The sequence below is a fragment of the Myotis brandtii genome, unplaced genomic scaffold, assembly GCF_000412655.1.
Source record: "Myotis brandtii unplaced genomic scaffold, ASM41265v1 scaffold15, whole genome shotgun sequence".
Lineage (NCBI taxonomy): Eukaryota > Metazoa > Chordata > Mammalia > Chiroptera > Vespertilionidae > Myotis > Myotis brandtii.
Genome location: NW_005355410.1, coordinates 1,282,354 through 1,296,347, shown reverse-complemented (window position 1 = coordinate 1,296,347; position 13,994 = coordinate 1,282,354). Strand labels below are relative to the sequence as shown.

At 36.0% G+C, this 13,994-nt stretch overlaps 1 protein-coding gene across 1 annotated transcript in view; it reads left to right on the top strand.

Annotated features, from left to right (window-relative positions):
* The window catches only part of LRRC63 (leucine rich repeat containing 63), a 118,618-nt gene that overhangs the window by 10,779 nt on the left and 93,845 nt on the right, over positions 1-13,994 (top strand). Inside the window, exons 2-3 of the mRNA XM_005861409.1 lie at positions 2,940-3,620; positions 4,097-4,165. Coding sequence (XP_005861471.1) covers positions 2,940-3,620; positions 4,097-4,165 — 750 coding nt within the window. The remainder of the gene's footprint in view (positions 1-2,939; positions 3,621-4,096; positions 4,166-13,994) is intronic.

Below are 13,994 nucleotides of genomic sequence, written 5' to 3'. Positions count from 1 at the left end.
ACCTTGTCTTCTAGCTCACTGATGTGGTCCTCTGCTTCTTCTAGTCTACTGTTGATGCTTTCTATTGAGTTCTTTATAGCAGTGATGTCATTTTTCATTTCTTCTTGGTTCTTCTTCATTTCCTCTTGGTTCTTACACATATTGTTGAATTTGTCTTCCATTCTTTTCATCCACCTTATGACCATTTCTCTGAATTCTTTCTCTGACAGGTTGCTTGCCTCCATTGCCTCCATTTTGTTTACTTCCTTTTCTGGTGATGCCTTTTTTTCTTTCATATGCGGGCTGTTTCTTTGTCTCCCCATGATCTCTCTTCTCCAGTTGTTTGGTTATTGGGGGTTGTTTCTTTGTTTCCTCATTTTGGCTTTCTGTTTGGTTTTGTGACTATGTATTAGGTAGATCCTCTACACCTCTCAATCTTTAGTGCAGGACAGTGTTAAAGGCTGTTTCTGACTAATTAGATCAGGCTTAGACTCAAAGTCGCCAGAGACCACCTCTGCCTACAGACTGATAGGATTCCGACTTGAATTGCCCCCAGGCAATTGTCCTCATGTGTGGCGGGAGTTTTTTTTCAACAGGGTGGGGCAGTTGCTTCTGCCTGGAGGCTAATTGTTATTTTTAATCTCTTAAGTTGCCTCAAGGCAAGGTGTTTTCCAATAGGGTATGTGGACTGTCTTCCCCCCAGGCAAGGCAAATGTCTATGTGGGAAAGATGTCCTCTGCTGTGTGAGGGAATGACCCAGCCCAGGAAACTTGGGGTGTCTGTCTTCTGAGCTCTATCCCCCAAGTCATCAGTCCTGCCTTCTGCTCTCACAGCTCCAGTCCACTTCACCCTTCCTCTGCTAGAGCACAAGGTGGGTGGCTCCACAGGGAATTTTGTGCATTGGCTCTTTAAGAAGGTTCCTGAATTTTCAGCTGTTTTTCCCTGGCAGACAGCACTCTGCTGCTTTTTATATCCAGATGTCATGTGGGTACCCTTCTCAGTTTGGTGCTCTCTGCTGAAGGGCCCAGCTTGGGGATTAGATCCCAGAGTTCTCAGTGGCAATCCTCCCTCCCGCCCCCCCACACACAGCTGAGATATCTCTCTGGGACTTTAGTTGCTCTCTGTAGGTGCCTTGCCATCCTTTTCGAGCATCTGCCTCTCCTATCAGTCTCTATGTGGTCTCCACTTTCAGTCCTCAGGTATCAGGATTCTCTCCTGTGAGTTTTCCATTGATTATTCGGGAAGTTTTTCTGTATTTTAGTTGTAATACCAGTTTGTTCCTGGGAGCATGTATGTGCAAGCATTCACTTACTCTGCCACAATTTTTAATCCCTGGGCCATCTCTTTGAAAGTAATGCCTTGCTATTATGGATAATAGTATGGAGTTTCCTCAAAAATTAAAAATGGAACTCCCATTTGACCCAGTGATCCCACTTCTAGGAATATATCCTAAGAAACCTGAAACAGCAATCAGAAAGAATGTATACACCCCTATGTTCATAGCAACGCAATTTACCATAGCTAAAATTTAGAAACAGCCTAAGGGCCCATCAGCAGATGAGTGGATAAAAAAACTGTGGTACATCTACACAATGGAATATTACATAGCAATACTTGTCTCTTACCATTTGCAACAGCATGAATTGACATGGAGAACATGATGCTAGGCGAAAGAAGCCAGACAGAGAAAGACACGTATCACGTGATTTCACTCATATGAGGAATCTAATGAACTAAATAAACTTATGAACAAAAACAGACCCAGAGACATAGAAGCATGAACAGACTGTTGAACCTCAGAGGGAAGGCAGGAGAGGGTGGGTGAGAAGAGATCAACCAGATAGGTATAACCATGGGGTGGTAAAGGCCTGGGGGTGGGGATGGGAGTGGGCTGGAAGAGGTTAATGGAGGGGGGGGGGGGGAGGGGGACCTTTGTAATACTTTCAACAATAAAGATTTTAAAAAAAGAAAACAAAAAAAATTAAAGTTGAGTTTACACACAGTTGGTCCCAACTAAAAACCTATGGTCTAGAATTGGCAACTACTATAACTATCATCATGCAATAAATATGTGGGAGTTTTATTCAAAAAATTAAAAGTATTTTCCTCTGGGGAGCTGGAAATAGAATAGGCAATATTTGAGGAGCACTGTTTTTCATAACAAGCCATAGAGTCCTATTTGACCCTTAAACTATGTGTATGTATAACTTTGATGAAATGCATATTACATTAAAAAAGTAATGTCTTAATGAATCTATTACCTTCTCATTAGAATTTAGAGGCCCTCATCATTTATTGTACTCAACTGAAAAATAGAAAATAAATGTCATTTAACATTCTGTCACATAGGAAAGAGAAAATGTATTTGATGTAGTGAAGTACCTAAAAATGTAGACACAGTACATTTTCTGGACCTAAGAGAGAAAAGAATACTTGCTGTTGTAACCTAAATGAACTTGTGGTACCTTGTAGCCAGTATCATAATGTTACCATGTTCAGAGGACACATTAGTCTGACACCTGGCATTGAAAAGAAGTGTAATCTTTTCTCAAAGAGTTTCAAATAAGGAAGCAATGATGATAAATAGTAAACATTCATCAGAATTATTTTTACTCGTCCATATTGCCAGAGTTTTAGTGGCAACTGTTCAAAAATATCTTTTATAATTTATTCTTTTCTCCATCAATTCTGTATTTTTTTCAAGAATAAGCTCTCTATCCTACCCTTCATAAATCTAATACAATTTAGCCTCTTCACTTCTCCAGTTATTCATTTAAACTTTATCTCAGTCAGCTAAACAAAATTCCTGATAGCTGAATATATACAGAAATATTTTTAGAAGGCGAGAGAGGGGTGAGTAAATAAAACAAAGTTATGAATTCCAAGACATTATAGTTTTGTCCCTGACACCTTGATGAATATAATCTAATTGTGCTTTTTTTCTCTTTTTTCTGGTTTAGCCAAGACTGACAAAATTGAGCCATCACATGAAAAGTTTGCTCAAGATGAAACCACTTTAATTGAAGGAGATAAAACTAGTTTTCCTGATGCTGTTTCAAGAAAGCAATCACAAACCTTTGTCAATATCCAAACTCTCTCTCTCAATTACCATGCACAAAGAAGAGTGGCTAGTATTTCAACACCTGTCAAATCCTCTAAAGATGCTTATTGGAGCATTCCAGAGACTGCTACTGGTTCCATATTTCTTCGAAGTTTTCATCCAGCTTCCAAGCGAGTGCTTGGGAAAGAAACAAATCAAATGGAAAAATCAGGAAAACCAAAGGAAGAGCCATCTAAAATTAAAAGAATTTCTGTTGATGACATGCTGAAAGATATTCTGATTCTCTCCTCAGAGTTCTCCAAACCTTTAAATGCCTCTTCCCCAATTACCAGTCCAAAACTCAAGGAAGTTCTCCCTGAGTATTGTAGGACCTATACTTTTAAGCACCCTCTAATAGATTTAAGTGCAACAATGCCACGCCGTCTCACAAAAACGATGCCTGTTCACGCACAAAAACATTTACAACCGCCTGACCATTTACAACAAACTAAGGCAGTGATAAATATTAATTCTTTTCTTGATACTGTTCTCATACCAGCACCAGTTTTACCAAGAAAACCTCACAGACAGTCTGAAATAGGTACGTCTATTCTGAACCTGGTCTGTAAAAATGGGGTCAGGTAGAGAAAAGGGAAGAGAAAGGCATACAAACAAATGGTGCCCCCCACTTGAGTTTGCAGAGTGGAATGGTTGGATTGCTCTTGGCCTATACACTTAATGTATGGGCTAGAATGCAGTAACAGAAGTTTTGATCTTGCAGGTCTAATAAGACCAAATTGGGTATTCCACCCAAATGGTGGTGGTGGGAAACAGATAAGGCAGTTCAAAAGACCAAAAAATATAATATAAAGGAACAGTGAGAATGAACAATCATTCAGAAGTTAATCTAGATGAACTCTAGAAGCAGAATGTCAATGGTAATGGATGCCTTTATGGGCAGATTACCATGGATAATTCCAATTCATTAAAAGATTAACAATTATAATGAAATCATAACAACATTAACATGAATTTTCACAAGTATTCAAAGTTGTTCTATTTTTTTCTTTTTTCTAGAAACTCATGCAATAGAAAATGAAAATCTGGAAAACGTTCCAAAGCAAAGCATGCCAACCCCACCTGAAGGTAAATGTTAGGTTTATGTTATTCTTTTTAAAATTATATGTAAGATTATCTCTTTGTAAAAGTATTCATGACTTTGTGTGTTTGAGTATGTCTGTGTGATTCACACATATGTCTCACTTCATTTTCAGTTCCTTAAGCTGTTTACTCAGCAACTATTTTTTAAAATATTGACTATAAACCAAACTTTGTACTGATGTTGGGAACATAAAAACCTGCAGTATTCTTAATCTGGCTGGGGCAGATATACATGCAATAATGAGAGTTAGCTACTTGACATGTGCCAGTTACTGTTTTAACATCATTACAGACCTATAAAAATTTTTACAAATACAGTGTTTGTTAAACAACAATTACCAGGCACATAAGGAGAAAGACAAAATAAGTGAAAACTAGCAGAAACAGTAAGCAGTAGAAACATACCCACAGGAGTTCTAGGTATTGGAATGAACAGATACATATTTCAAAATAACTCCATGACTTCTGGCTCTGTCTAAGATTGAGTAGCTTGTATTGGACAAGTCCTTTCACCGAAATCACATACAAAAACTGTCCAAAATATAGAACCCATCTTTTTAAGGTATTGGAGATTAATCATTACAGAGAAGACTGGAGTGGATATGATCCTTGAAATAAGGGAAGCCTATGAGTTAGTTCTACATTTACCTTGGCTTTTTGCCAGTTTGGAGACTAGAGCACAAGTAGATATTGGTAGTATTACTGGGTTGAGGAGATAGCAATCAGACATTGGGACTGCCAATATAGCTGGGACTTGAGGGGCAAAATATCAGAGGAGACAACTGAATCTAAATATCTGCATACAAATTCCTTTAAGGGTGTTGGCTGATTTCTAAGCTGTGCATGTGTAGGACAATACTCTAAGAAACACAGCTGAAAACATCAGCTGAAGTGCTAAAAACTGAACATAGATTTTCACAGTTGCACAAGAGACAATTCTTGAAGTTTAAGCTCTGTCAAAATGGACTTTTGTAAATACCCAGGGTTTTGTGTACTCACAACTGTAAATCGACTTTTGCCCTACCTCATATGATTACCACAGTCAATTTAGTTAACATCCATCACTTCACATAGTTATAATTTTTTCTTGTGATGAAAACTTTTAAGATTTACTCTCAGCACATTTCAAATATAGCAATAATATGAATTTCTGAGCTCACTATTTCTTCTGTTATCACCATCTGTGACATAAATTAACTGCTGGATCTCTTCCATGTCAAAAATCTAAATAAGTCATGCTGCCATCTTTGATTTATTAAATTTATTCCGCTCTGGTGGTCTCCTCTTTGAAAAGTTTTAGGTGAGTTTAAGGGCCCTCAGATTATTCAGAGATCTATCGGGGAATTTCTAACCACCTCTTCACCTAATCTCCCTCCTTTCCACTCAAAACCAAATGCTTTGGCTAGACCATAAGGGTTAATGATCTGGAACCACAGAATTATGTCTTAGCTCAATCATCTTTACTTCTTAATCAATTTCCTTTACTAGGACAAGGAATCTCTATGTCATGCCATACATCATCCTTCTTTATTCTGTGGTTAGATTTCACACCTATTGACCTGAAGTAGGCACACAAGGCCTATTTTAGAAATTAAAAACTGAACATTGTTTTCTTTATTCTAGGATGCATTATTATCTTTCATTGAAGCAATAGCATAAAAATTACCAAGATTGTAAAATATGTTGCTGCAAGTAATACAGCAAGAATGTCTGGAAAAGTAAAAAGTATTTAATAAAATTTCAAAATATTTTCTTGCCACACTTGGGTATATACTTGGACAGGCCATTTATTTTTTTCTGTTTTAGATGTCTTTTATTTATGTTTTGACTATTAAATTTATTGGAGTGACATTGGTTAATAAGATTATACAAGTTTCTAGTGTACAATACTGTAAAACATCATTTTTATATTGCATTGTGTTCACATCACCCAAAGTTTAATTTCCTCCCCTCACCATATATTTGTCCTCCTTTACCCTCTTCAACCTCCCTCTATCCTCTTTCCCTCTAGTAACCACCATACTGTTATCTGTATCAGTGAGTTTTTATTTGTTTATTTGTTACTTTATGGTTTATATCCCATATATGAGTAAAATCATATGGTTCTTGTCCTTTTCTATCTGATTTATTTTGCTTAGCATGATAGTCTCAGTTCCATCTATGTTGTCTCAAATGGCAGTATTTCATTTTAATGGTTGAGTAGTATTTTATTGTATATATGTACCACATCTTCTTTATCTAATAATCCATCTAAGCACATTTAGGTTGTTCCCATGTCTTGGCTACCATGAATAATGCTGCAATGAACATTGGGGTACATGTATCTTCACAAAATGCTTTCAATTTGAGGGGGGATAAATATCCAAAAGGGGGGTTGTTGGATCACATGGTAGCTCTATTTATAATTTTTTTAAAGAACTTCTATGCTGTTTTCCATAGTGGCTCTACCAAGTTACATTCTTACCAGCAGTGTATGAGGGTTCCTTCTTCTCCACATCCTCTCAACACTTGTTATTTCTAATCTTGTTGATAATAGCTATTATAACAGGTGTGAGGTGGTATCTCATTGTGTTTTGAATTTTCCTTATAGCTAGTAAGTTAAGCATCTTTTCATATATCTGTTGGCCATTTGTTCAGTTCCTCTGCCCATTTTTAAAATTGAATCATTTTTTGCCGTTGAGTTGAATAAATTCTTTATATAATATATTTAAATATATTTTTATTTATCTCAGAGAGGAAGGGAAAGGGAGAGAGAGACAGAAATATCAATGATGAGAGAATTGAGCTGGTAACCCGGGAATTGAGCTGGCAACCCGGTCATGTGTCCTGACTGGGAATTGAACCGTGACCTTCTGGTTCATAGGTTGACGCTCAACCACTGAGCCATGCCAGGGGGGCTATATATTTTTTATATTAGCCCCTTATAGGAGATAATGTTGCAAGTATTCTTTCGCATTCCATTGATTGCCTTTTTATTTTGTTGATCGTGTCGTTGTTTTCTGTTGTTGTTTGTAGGCTGTTGTTTTTTTTCCCTATGCAGAAGCCTTTTCATTTAATACAGTCCCATTCGTTTATTTTTGCTTTTACTTCCCTTGCTTTTGGGGTCAAATTCATAAAATACTCGTTGAGACTAAGGTCCATAGTTTAGTACCTGTGTTTTCTATGTATATAATTGTTTCAGATCTTGTATTTAGGTCTTTGATCAATTTTGATTAATTTTTGTGTATGGGGTCAAATAGTCTAGTTTCATTCTTTTGCATGTGACTTTGCAATTTTCTCAGCACCATTTATTGAATAAACTTGTTTCTCCATTGTATGTTTTTTTGCTTTTTTGTCAAAAATTAGTAGTCCAGCACTAGCTGGTTGGTTCAGTGGATAGATAGAGTGTTGGCCTGCAGACTGAAGGGTCCCTGGTTCAAAACCGGTCAAGGGCACATGCCTGGGTTGCAGGCTCAGTCCCCTGTAGGGGTATATGTCAACATTGATGTTTCTATCTCTCTCTTCCTCTCTAAAACCAATAAAAATATATATTTTTAAAAATTAGTAGTCCTAATATTTCTGGGCTTTCAATTCGGTTCAATTGGTTCTGGCAATACTATGCAGTTTTGATTACTGTAAATTTGTAGTATAATTTAAAGTTAGGGATTTTGATAATTCCAGCTTTCTTGTTTTTTCTCAAGATTGCCTTGACTATTAGGGGTCTTTTGTGGTTCCATTGAAATATGATGATTTTTTTATTCTATTTCTTTGAGAAATGCCAATGGGGTTTTGATGGGGATTGCATTAAATCTGTATATTGCTTTGGGTAACATGGCCGTTATAACTATGTTGATTCTTCCAATCCATGCACTTAAAAATATCTTTCCATTTCTTTTCATCTTCTTCATTTCCTTTCAGTAATGGCTTGTAATTTTCAATGTATAGACCCTTCACATCCTTTGTTAAGTTTATTGCTAAGTATTTTAATGTGTTTGTTGCAATTGCAAAAGAAATTGTGTTTTGTTTTGTTTTGTTTTCATTTCTTTTTTGGAAATTTTATTGTTACTACATAGGAATATAATGGATTTTTATACATTGATTTTGTATCCTGCAACTTCAAAGTATTTGTTTATTGTTTCTAACAGCTTTTGGTGGAGTCTTTAGGGTTTTTTATATAAAGAATCATGTCATCTTCAAAAATTGACTAAATTTGGATGCCTTTTATTTTGTTTTCTTGCCTGATTGTTCTGGCTAGGACTTCTAGTACTATGTTGAAAAACAGTGATGAGAGTGGGTTACTTAACTTAGAGGAAAAGCTTTCAGTTTTTCATCACTGAATATGATATTAGTTAAGGTTTATCAAATACTACAGGCCTGGTGCACAAAATCCATGCACTTGTGGGGAGGAGGGTCCCTCAGCCCGGCCTGCGACCTCTCACAGTCCGGGAGTCCTCAGGAGATCCTGCATTGAGCGTCTACCCTCTGATGGTCAGTGCATGTCATAGCGACCAGTCATCCCACCATTCAGTCGATTTGCATATTAGCCTTTTATTATATATGATGGCTTATATTATGTTGAGGTATATTCCATCTATGCCCACTATATTGAGTATTTTAATCATAAATGGATATTGTATCTTGTCAAATGCTTTTTTTTTTACATCTACTGATGTGATCATATTACTTTTATCCTTTATTTTGGTAATGTGGTGTGTTACATTGATTGATTTGCATATGATGAACCATTCTCCTGTCCCTGGAATGAACCCCCCCTTGACCATGACATATCATCTTTTAAATGTATTGTTGTATTTTATTTTCTAGTATTTTGCTTAGGATTATGGTATCTATATTAATCAAAGATATTGGTCTGTAATTTTCTTTTTTGTGTGTTGTTCTTGGCAAGTTTTGGTATCAGGATGTTAGCCTCATAAAATAAGTTGCAAAGTATTGGTTCTTTTCAATTTTCTGGGAGAGTTTGAGAAGAATAGGTATCAAATCTTCTTTGAATGTTTGGTAGAATTCACTAGTGAAGCCATCTGGTCTGGGCTTTTACTTGTTGGGAGGTGTTTTTTTTTTTATTACTGTTTCAGTTTTCTTACTATTGATTGGTCTATTTCGTTTTTCCAGTTCTTCATGATTTAGTCTAGGAAGGTTATATATTTCAAAGAATTTGTCCATTTCTTTAAGGTTATTGAATTTGATGGCATATAGACTTTCATAGTATTCTTATATAGTTCTTTGTATTTCTGTGGGGTCCATTTTAACTTTTTCTCTTTTATTTATGATTTTGTTTAAGTATTTTCTCTTTTGTCCTTAGTGAGTCTAGCCAGAGGTTTGTCATTTTATTAAACTGTTCAAAGAACAAACTATGTGTTCCACTAATTTTTCTGTTGTCTTTTTGTTCTCTATTTCTTTTCTAATGTTATTATTTCCTTTCTTCTACTGACTTTGGACTTTGGGTGATCTTCTTTTTCTAGTTCTTTAAGGTAAAATGTTAGGTTATTTATTTAAGATTATTTTACTTTATTTTTCCATCACTGTTTATCCCCTTATACCCTCTTCTTCCTCCTCCCCACAATCACCACACTGTTGTCCATGTCTATGAGTACTTTCTCTCTTTTTTCTTCTTTCTGCTCCATCTGTTCATCGCCCCTCATCAATCTTCTCCATACCAGAACTGTGTTCCTGTCTCTATCTAGGAGTCTATTTCTTGTTAGTCCAGTTTGTTCATTAAATTCCACATATGAGTACTTGTCTTTCTCTGATTGGCTTATTTCACTTAGCATAATGTTCAAGTCCATCCATGCTGCTGCAAATGGTAAAATTTTCTTCCTTTTCATGACCAAGTAGTATTCCATTGTGTAAATGTACCATAGCTGTTTTATCCACTCATCTACTGATGTACACTTGGACTGCTTCCAAATCATGGCTAAATAATGCTGCAATGAACATCAGGGTACATATATTCATTCACTTAGTGTTTTCGGTTTCCTTGGATAAATTCCCAGAAGTAGAATCACTGGATCATAAGGCAGTTCCATTTTTAATTTTTTGAGGTAATTCTATACTGCCTTCCACAGGTTATTTATTTAATATTTGTCTTGTTTCTTGAGGTAGGCCTGTAATGATATAAATATCCCTCTTATAACCACCTTTGCTGTATCCCAAATATTTTGATATGACATATTATCATTCTCATTTGTCTTTATATATATTTTATCTCTTCTTTTATTTCTTCTTTGACCCAGTCATTATTTAGTAACATGTTGTTTAATATCCACATATTTCTGTATTTTTCCACTTTCTTTTTGCAGTTGATTTCCAGTTTCAAAGCATTGTGGTCAAAGTATATGCTTGGTATGAATTTGTTGAGGCTGGCTTTGTCCAAGATATCGTCTATCCTTGAGAATGTTCCATGTACTAGGGTACACTAGAGAAGAATGTATTTTCTCATGTCCTGGGAGGAAGAGCTCTGTAATATTGATTATGTCCATTAGGTCTAATGTGTTATTTAAGACTGATATTTCCTAATTGATTTTCTGTTTGGATGGTCTATGTACAGCTGTAAATGAGGTATTTAGGTCCCCTACAATAATTATATTTTTGTTAGCTTCTCCTTTTCGTTCTGTTACTAGTTGCTTTATATATTTCAGTGCTCCTAGGTTGGTTGCATATATATTGAAAAGTATTATTTCTTCTTTTTATTTTTTATTTAAATTCTTTATTGTTTAAAGTATTACATAAGTCTTCTTTTTCCTTCATTGACCTCTCCCCAGCCGCCTCCACCCCCTAGCACATGCCCTCACCCTGCCCCCCATTGTCTGTGTCCATTGGTTATGCTCATATGCATGCATATAAGTCTTTTGTTTGATCTCTTATTACCTCATTCCCCCGCCTTCCCTTCTCTGTTGGACAGTCTGTTTGGTGCTTCTATGACACTGGTTCTATTTTTGTTCATCAGTTTATGTTGTTCATTATATTCCACAAATGAATGAGATCATGTGATATTTATCTTTCTCTGACTGGCTTATTTCGCTTAGCATAAAGCTCTCCCGTTCTTTTAAAAAAAATATATTGTATTGATTTTTTACAGAGAGGAAAGGAGAGGGATAGAGAGTTAGAAACATTGATGAGAGAGAAACATTGATCAGCTGCCTCCTGCACACCCCCTACTGGGGATGCATGCGCAACCAAGGTACATGCCCTTGACTGGAATCGAAGCCGGGACTCTTTAGTCCACAGGCCGATGCTCTATCCACTGAGCCAAACTGGTTAGGGCAGAATTTCTCTTTTTTTACAGCAGTGTAGTATTCCATTCTGTAGATGCACCACAGTTTTCTAATCCACTCATTTGCTGATGGGCACTTAGGCTGTTTCCAGATCTTAGCTATTGTAAATTGTTCTGCTATGAACATAGTGGTGAATATGTCCTTTCTGATTGGTGTTTCTGTCTTCTTGGAATATATTCCTAGACGTGGAATTACTGGGTCAAATGGAAGCTCCATTTTTAATTTTTTGAGGAAACACTATACAGTTTTCCACAGTGGCTGCACCAGTCTGCATGCCCACCAGTAGTGCAAGAGGGTTCCTTTATCTCTGCATACTCGCCAACACTTGTCGTTTGCTGATTTGTTGATGATAGTCATTCTGACAGATGTAAGATGATACCTCATTGTCATTTTGATTTGCATCTCTTGGATGCTTAGTGACTTTGAGCATGTTTTCATATGTCTCTTAGCCTTCTACATGTCCTCTTTTGAAAAGTGTCCATTTAGGTACTTTGCCCATTTTTTGATTGGATTGTTTATCTTCCTTTTTTAAAGTTGTATGAGTTCCTTGCACATTTTGGAGTTTAAACCCTTATCGGAGATAACATTGTTTGGCAAATATGTTCTCCCATGCAGTGGACTTTCTTGTTGTTTTGTTGATGGTTTCTTTTGCTGTGCAGAAGCTTTTTATTTTGATGTAGTCCCATTTGTTTATTTTCTCCTTAGTTTCCATTTCCCTAGGAGCTGTATCGGTAAATATATTGCTACAACATATGTCTGATATTTTGCTGCCTATAGAGCCTTCTAAGGTTATTATGGTTTCCCGTCTTCCGTTTAAGTACTTTATCCATTTTGAGTTTATTTTTGTGTATGGTGTGTTTGTGGTCTAGTTTCATTTTTTTTGCATGCATCTGTACAACTTTTTTAACACCATTTATTGAAGAGACTGTCTTGGTTCTATTGTATGCTCTTTGTCAAATATTAATTGAGCATAATGGCTTGGGTCGATTTCTGGGTTCTCTGTTCTGTTCCATTGGTCTAATATGTCTGTTCTTGTGCCAGTACCAGGCAGTTTTGAGAACAGTGGCTTTGTAGTATAGCTTGATATCTGGTAGTGTGATCCCTCCAGCTTTGTTCTTCTTTCTCAAGTTTGCTGCAGCTATTCGCGGTCTTTTTTTATTCCAGATGAATTGTTGGAGAGTTTGTTCTAGGTCTTTGAAGTATGCAATTGGTATTTTAATGGGGATTGCATTGAATCTATAGATTGCTTTGGGTAGTATGGACATTTTAATGATGTTGATTCTACCAATCCATGTACACGGTATATTCTTCCATTTGTTTATGTCTTTCTCTATCTTTTCAGTGTCCTGTAATTTTCTGAGTACATGTCCTTTACCTCCTTGATTAAATTTATTTCTAGGTATCTTAATTTTTGGTTGCAATGGTAAATGATATTGTTTTTTTAGTTTCTCTTTCTGTGAGTTCATTATTGTGTATAAAAAAGCCATAGATTTCTGGGTATTAATTTTGTAATCTGCTATGTTTCCAAATTCATTTATTAATTCTAGTAGTTTTTTGATGGAGTCTTTAGGGTTTTCTATGTACAATATCATGTCATTTGTAAATAATGACAATTTTATTTCTTCTTTTCTGATTTGGATTCCTTTTATTTCTTCTTATCAGATCGCTGTGGCTAGCACTTCCAGTACTATGTCGAACAGGAGTGGTGAAAATGGGCATCCCTGTCTTTTTGCTGTTCTTAGGGGAAATGGTTTTAGTTTTTGCCCATTGAGTATGATGTTGGCTGTAGGTTTGTCATATAAGGCTTTTATTATGTTGAGGTATGATCCCTCTATTCCCACTTTGCTGAGAGTTTTTATCAGCAAAAGGTGTTGAATTTTGTTAAATGCCTTTTCTGCATCAATTGATATGATTATGTGATTTTTGTCTCTCAATTTGTTTATGTGACATATCATGTTTATTGATTTGGGGATTTTGTACCAGCCTTGCATCCCTGGAATAAATCCCCATTGGTCATGGTGTATGATCTTTCTAATGTAATGCTGAATCCGATTTGCTAGAATTTTGTTGAGGATTTTGGCATTAGTGTTCATTTGGGATATTGGCCTATAATTCTCTTTCTTTGTAGTGTATTTATTTGGTTTTATGATTAGGGTAATGCTGGCTTCATAGAAAGATCTTGGAAGTGTGCCTTCCTCTTGAATTTTTTAGAATAGTCTGAGAAGGACAGGTTTTAGTTCTTCTTTGAATGTTTGGTAAAACTCCCCTGAAGCCGTTTGGTCCAGGCTTTTGTTTGCTAGAAGATTTTTGACGACTGCTTCAATTTCCTCCTTAGTTATTGGCCTGTTGACATTTTTTAATTTTTCTTGATTGAGTTCTGGAAGGTTGTATTTTTAAAGGAATATGTCCATTTCTTCTAGGTTGTTTAGTTTGTTGGACTAGAGATGTTCATCTTATTTTTTTACAATCCTTTGTATTTCTGTGGGGTCTGTTGTTTTTTCACCTCTTTCATTTTTGATTTTGTTTATTTGGGTTCTCTCTCT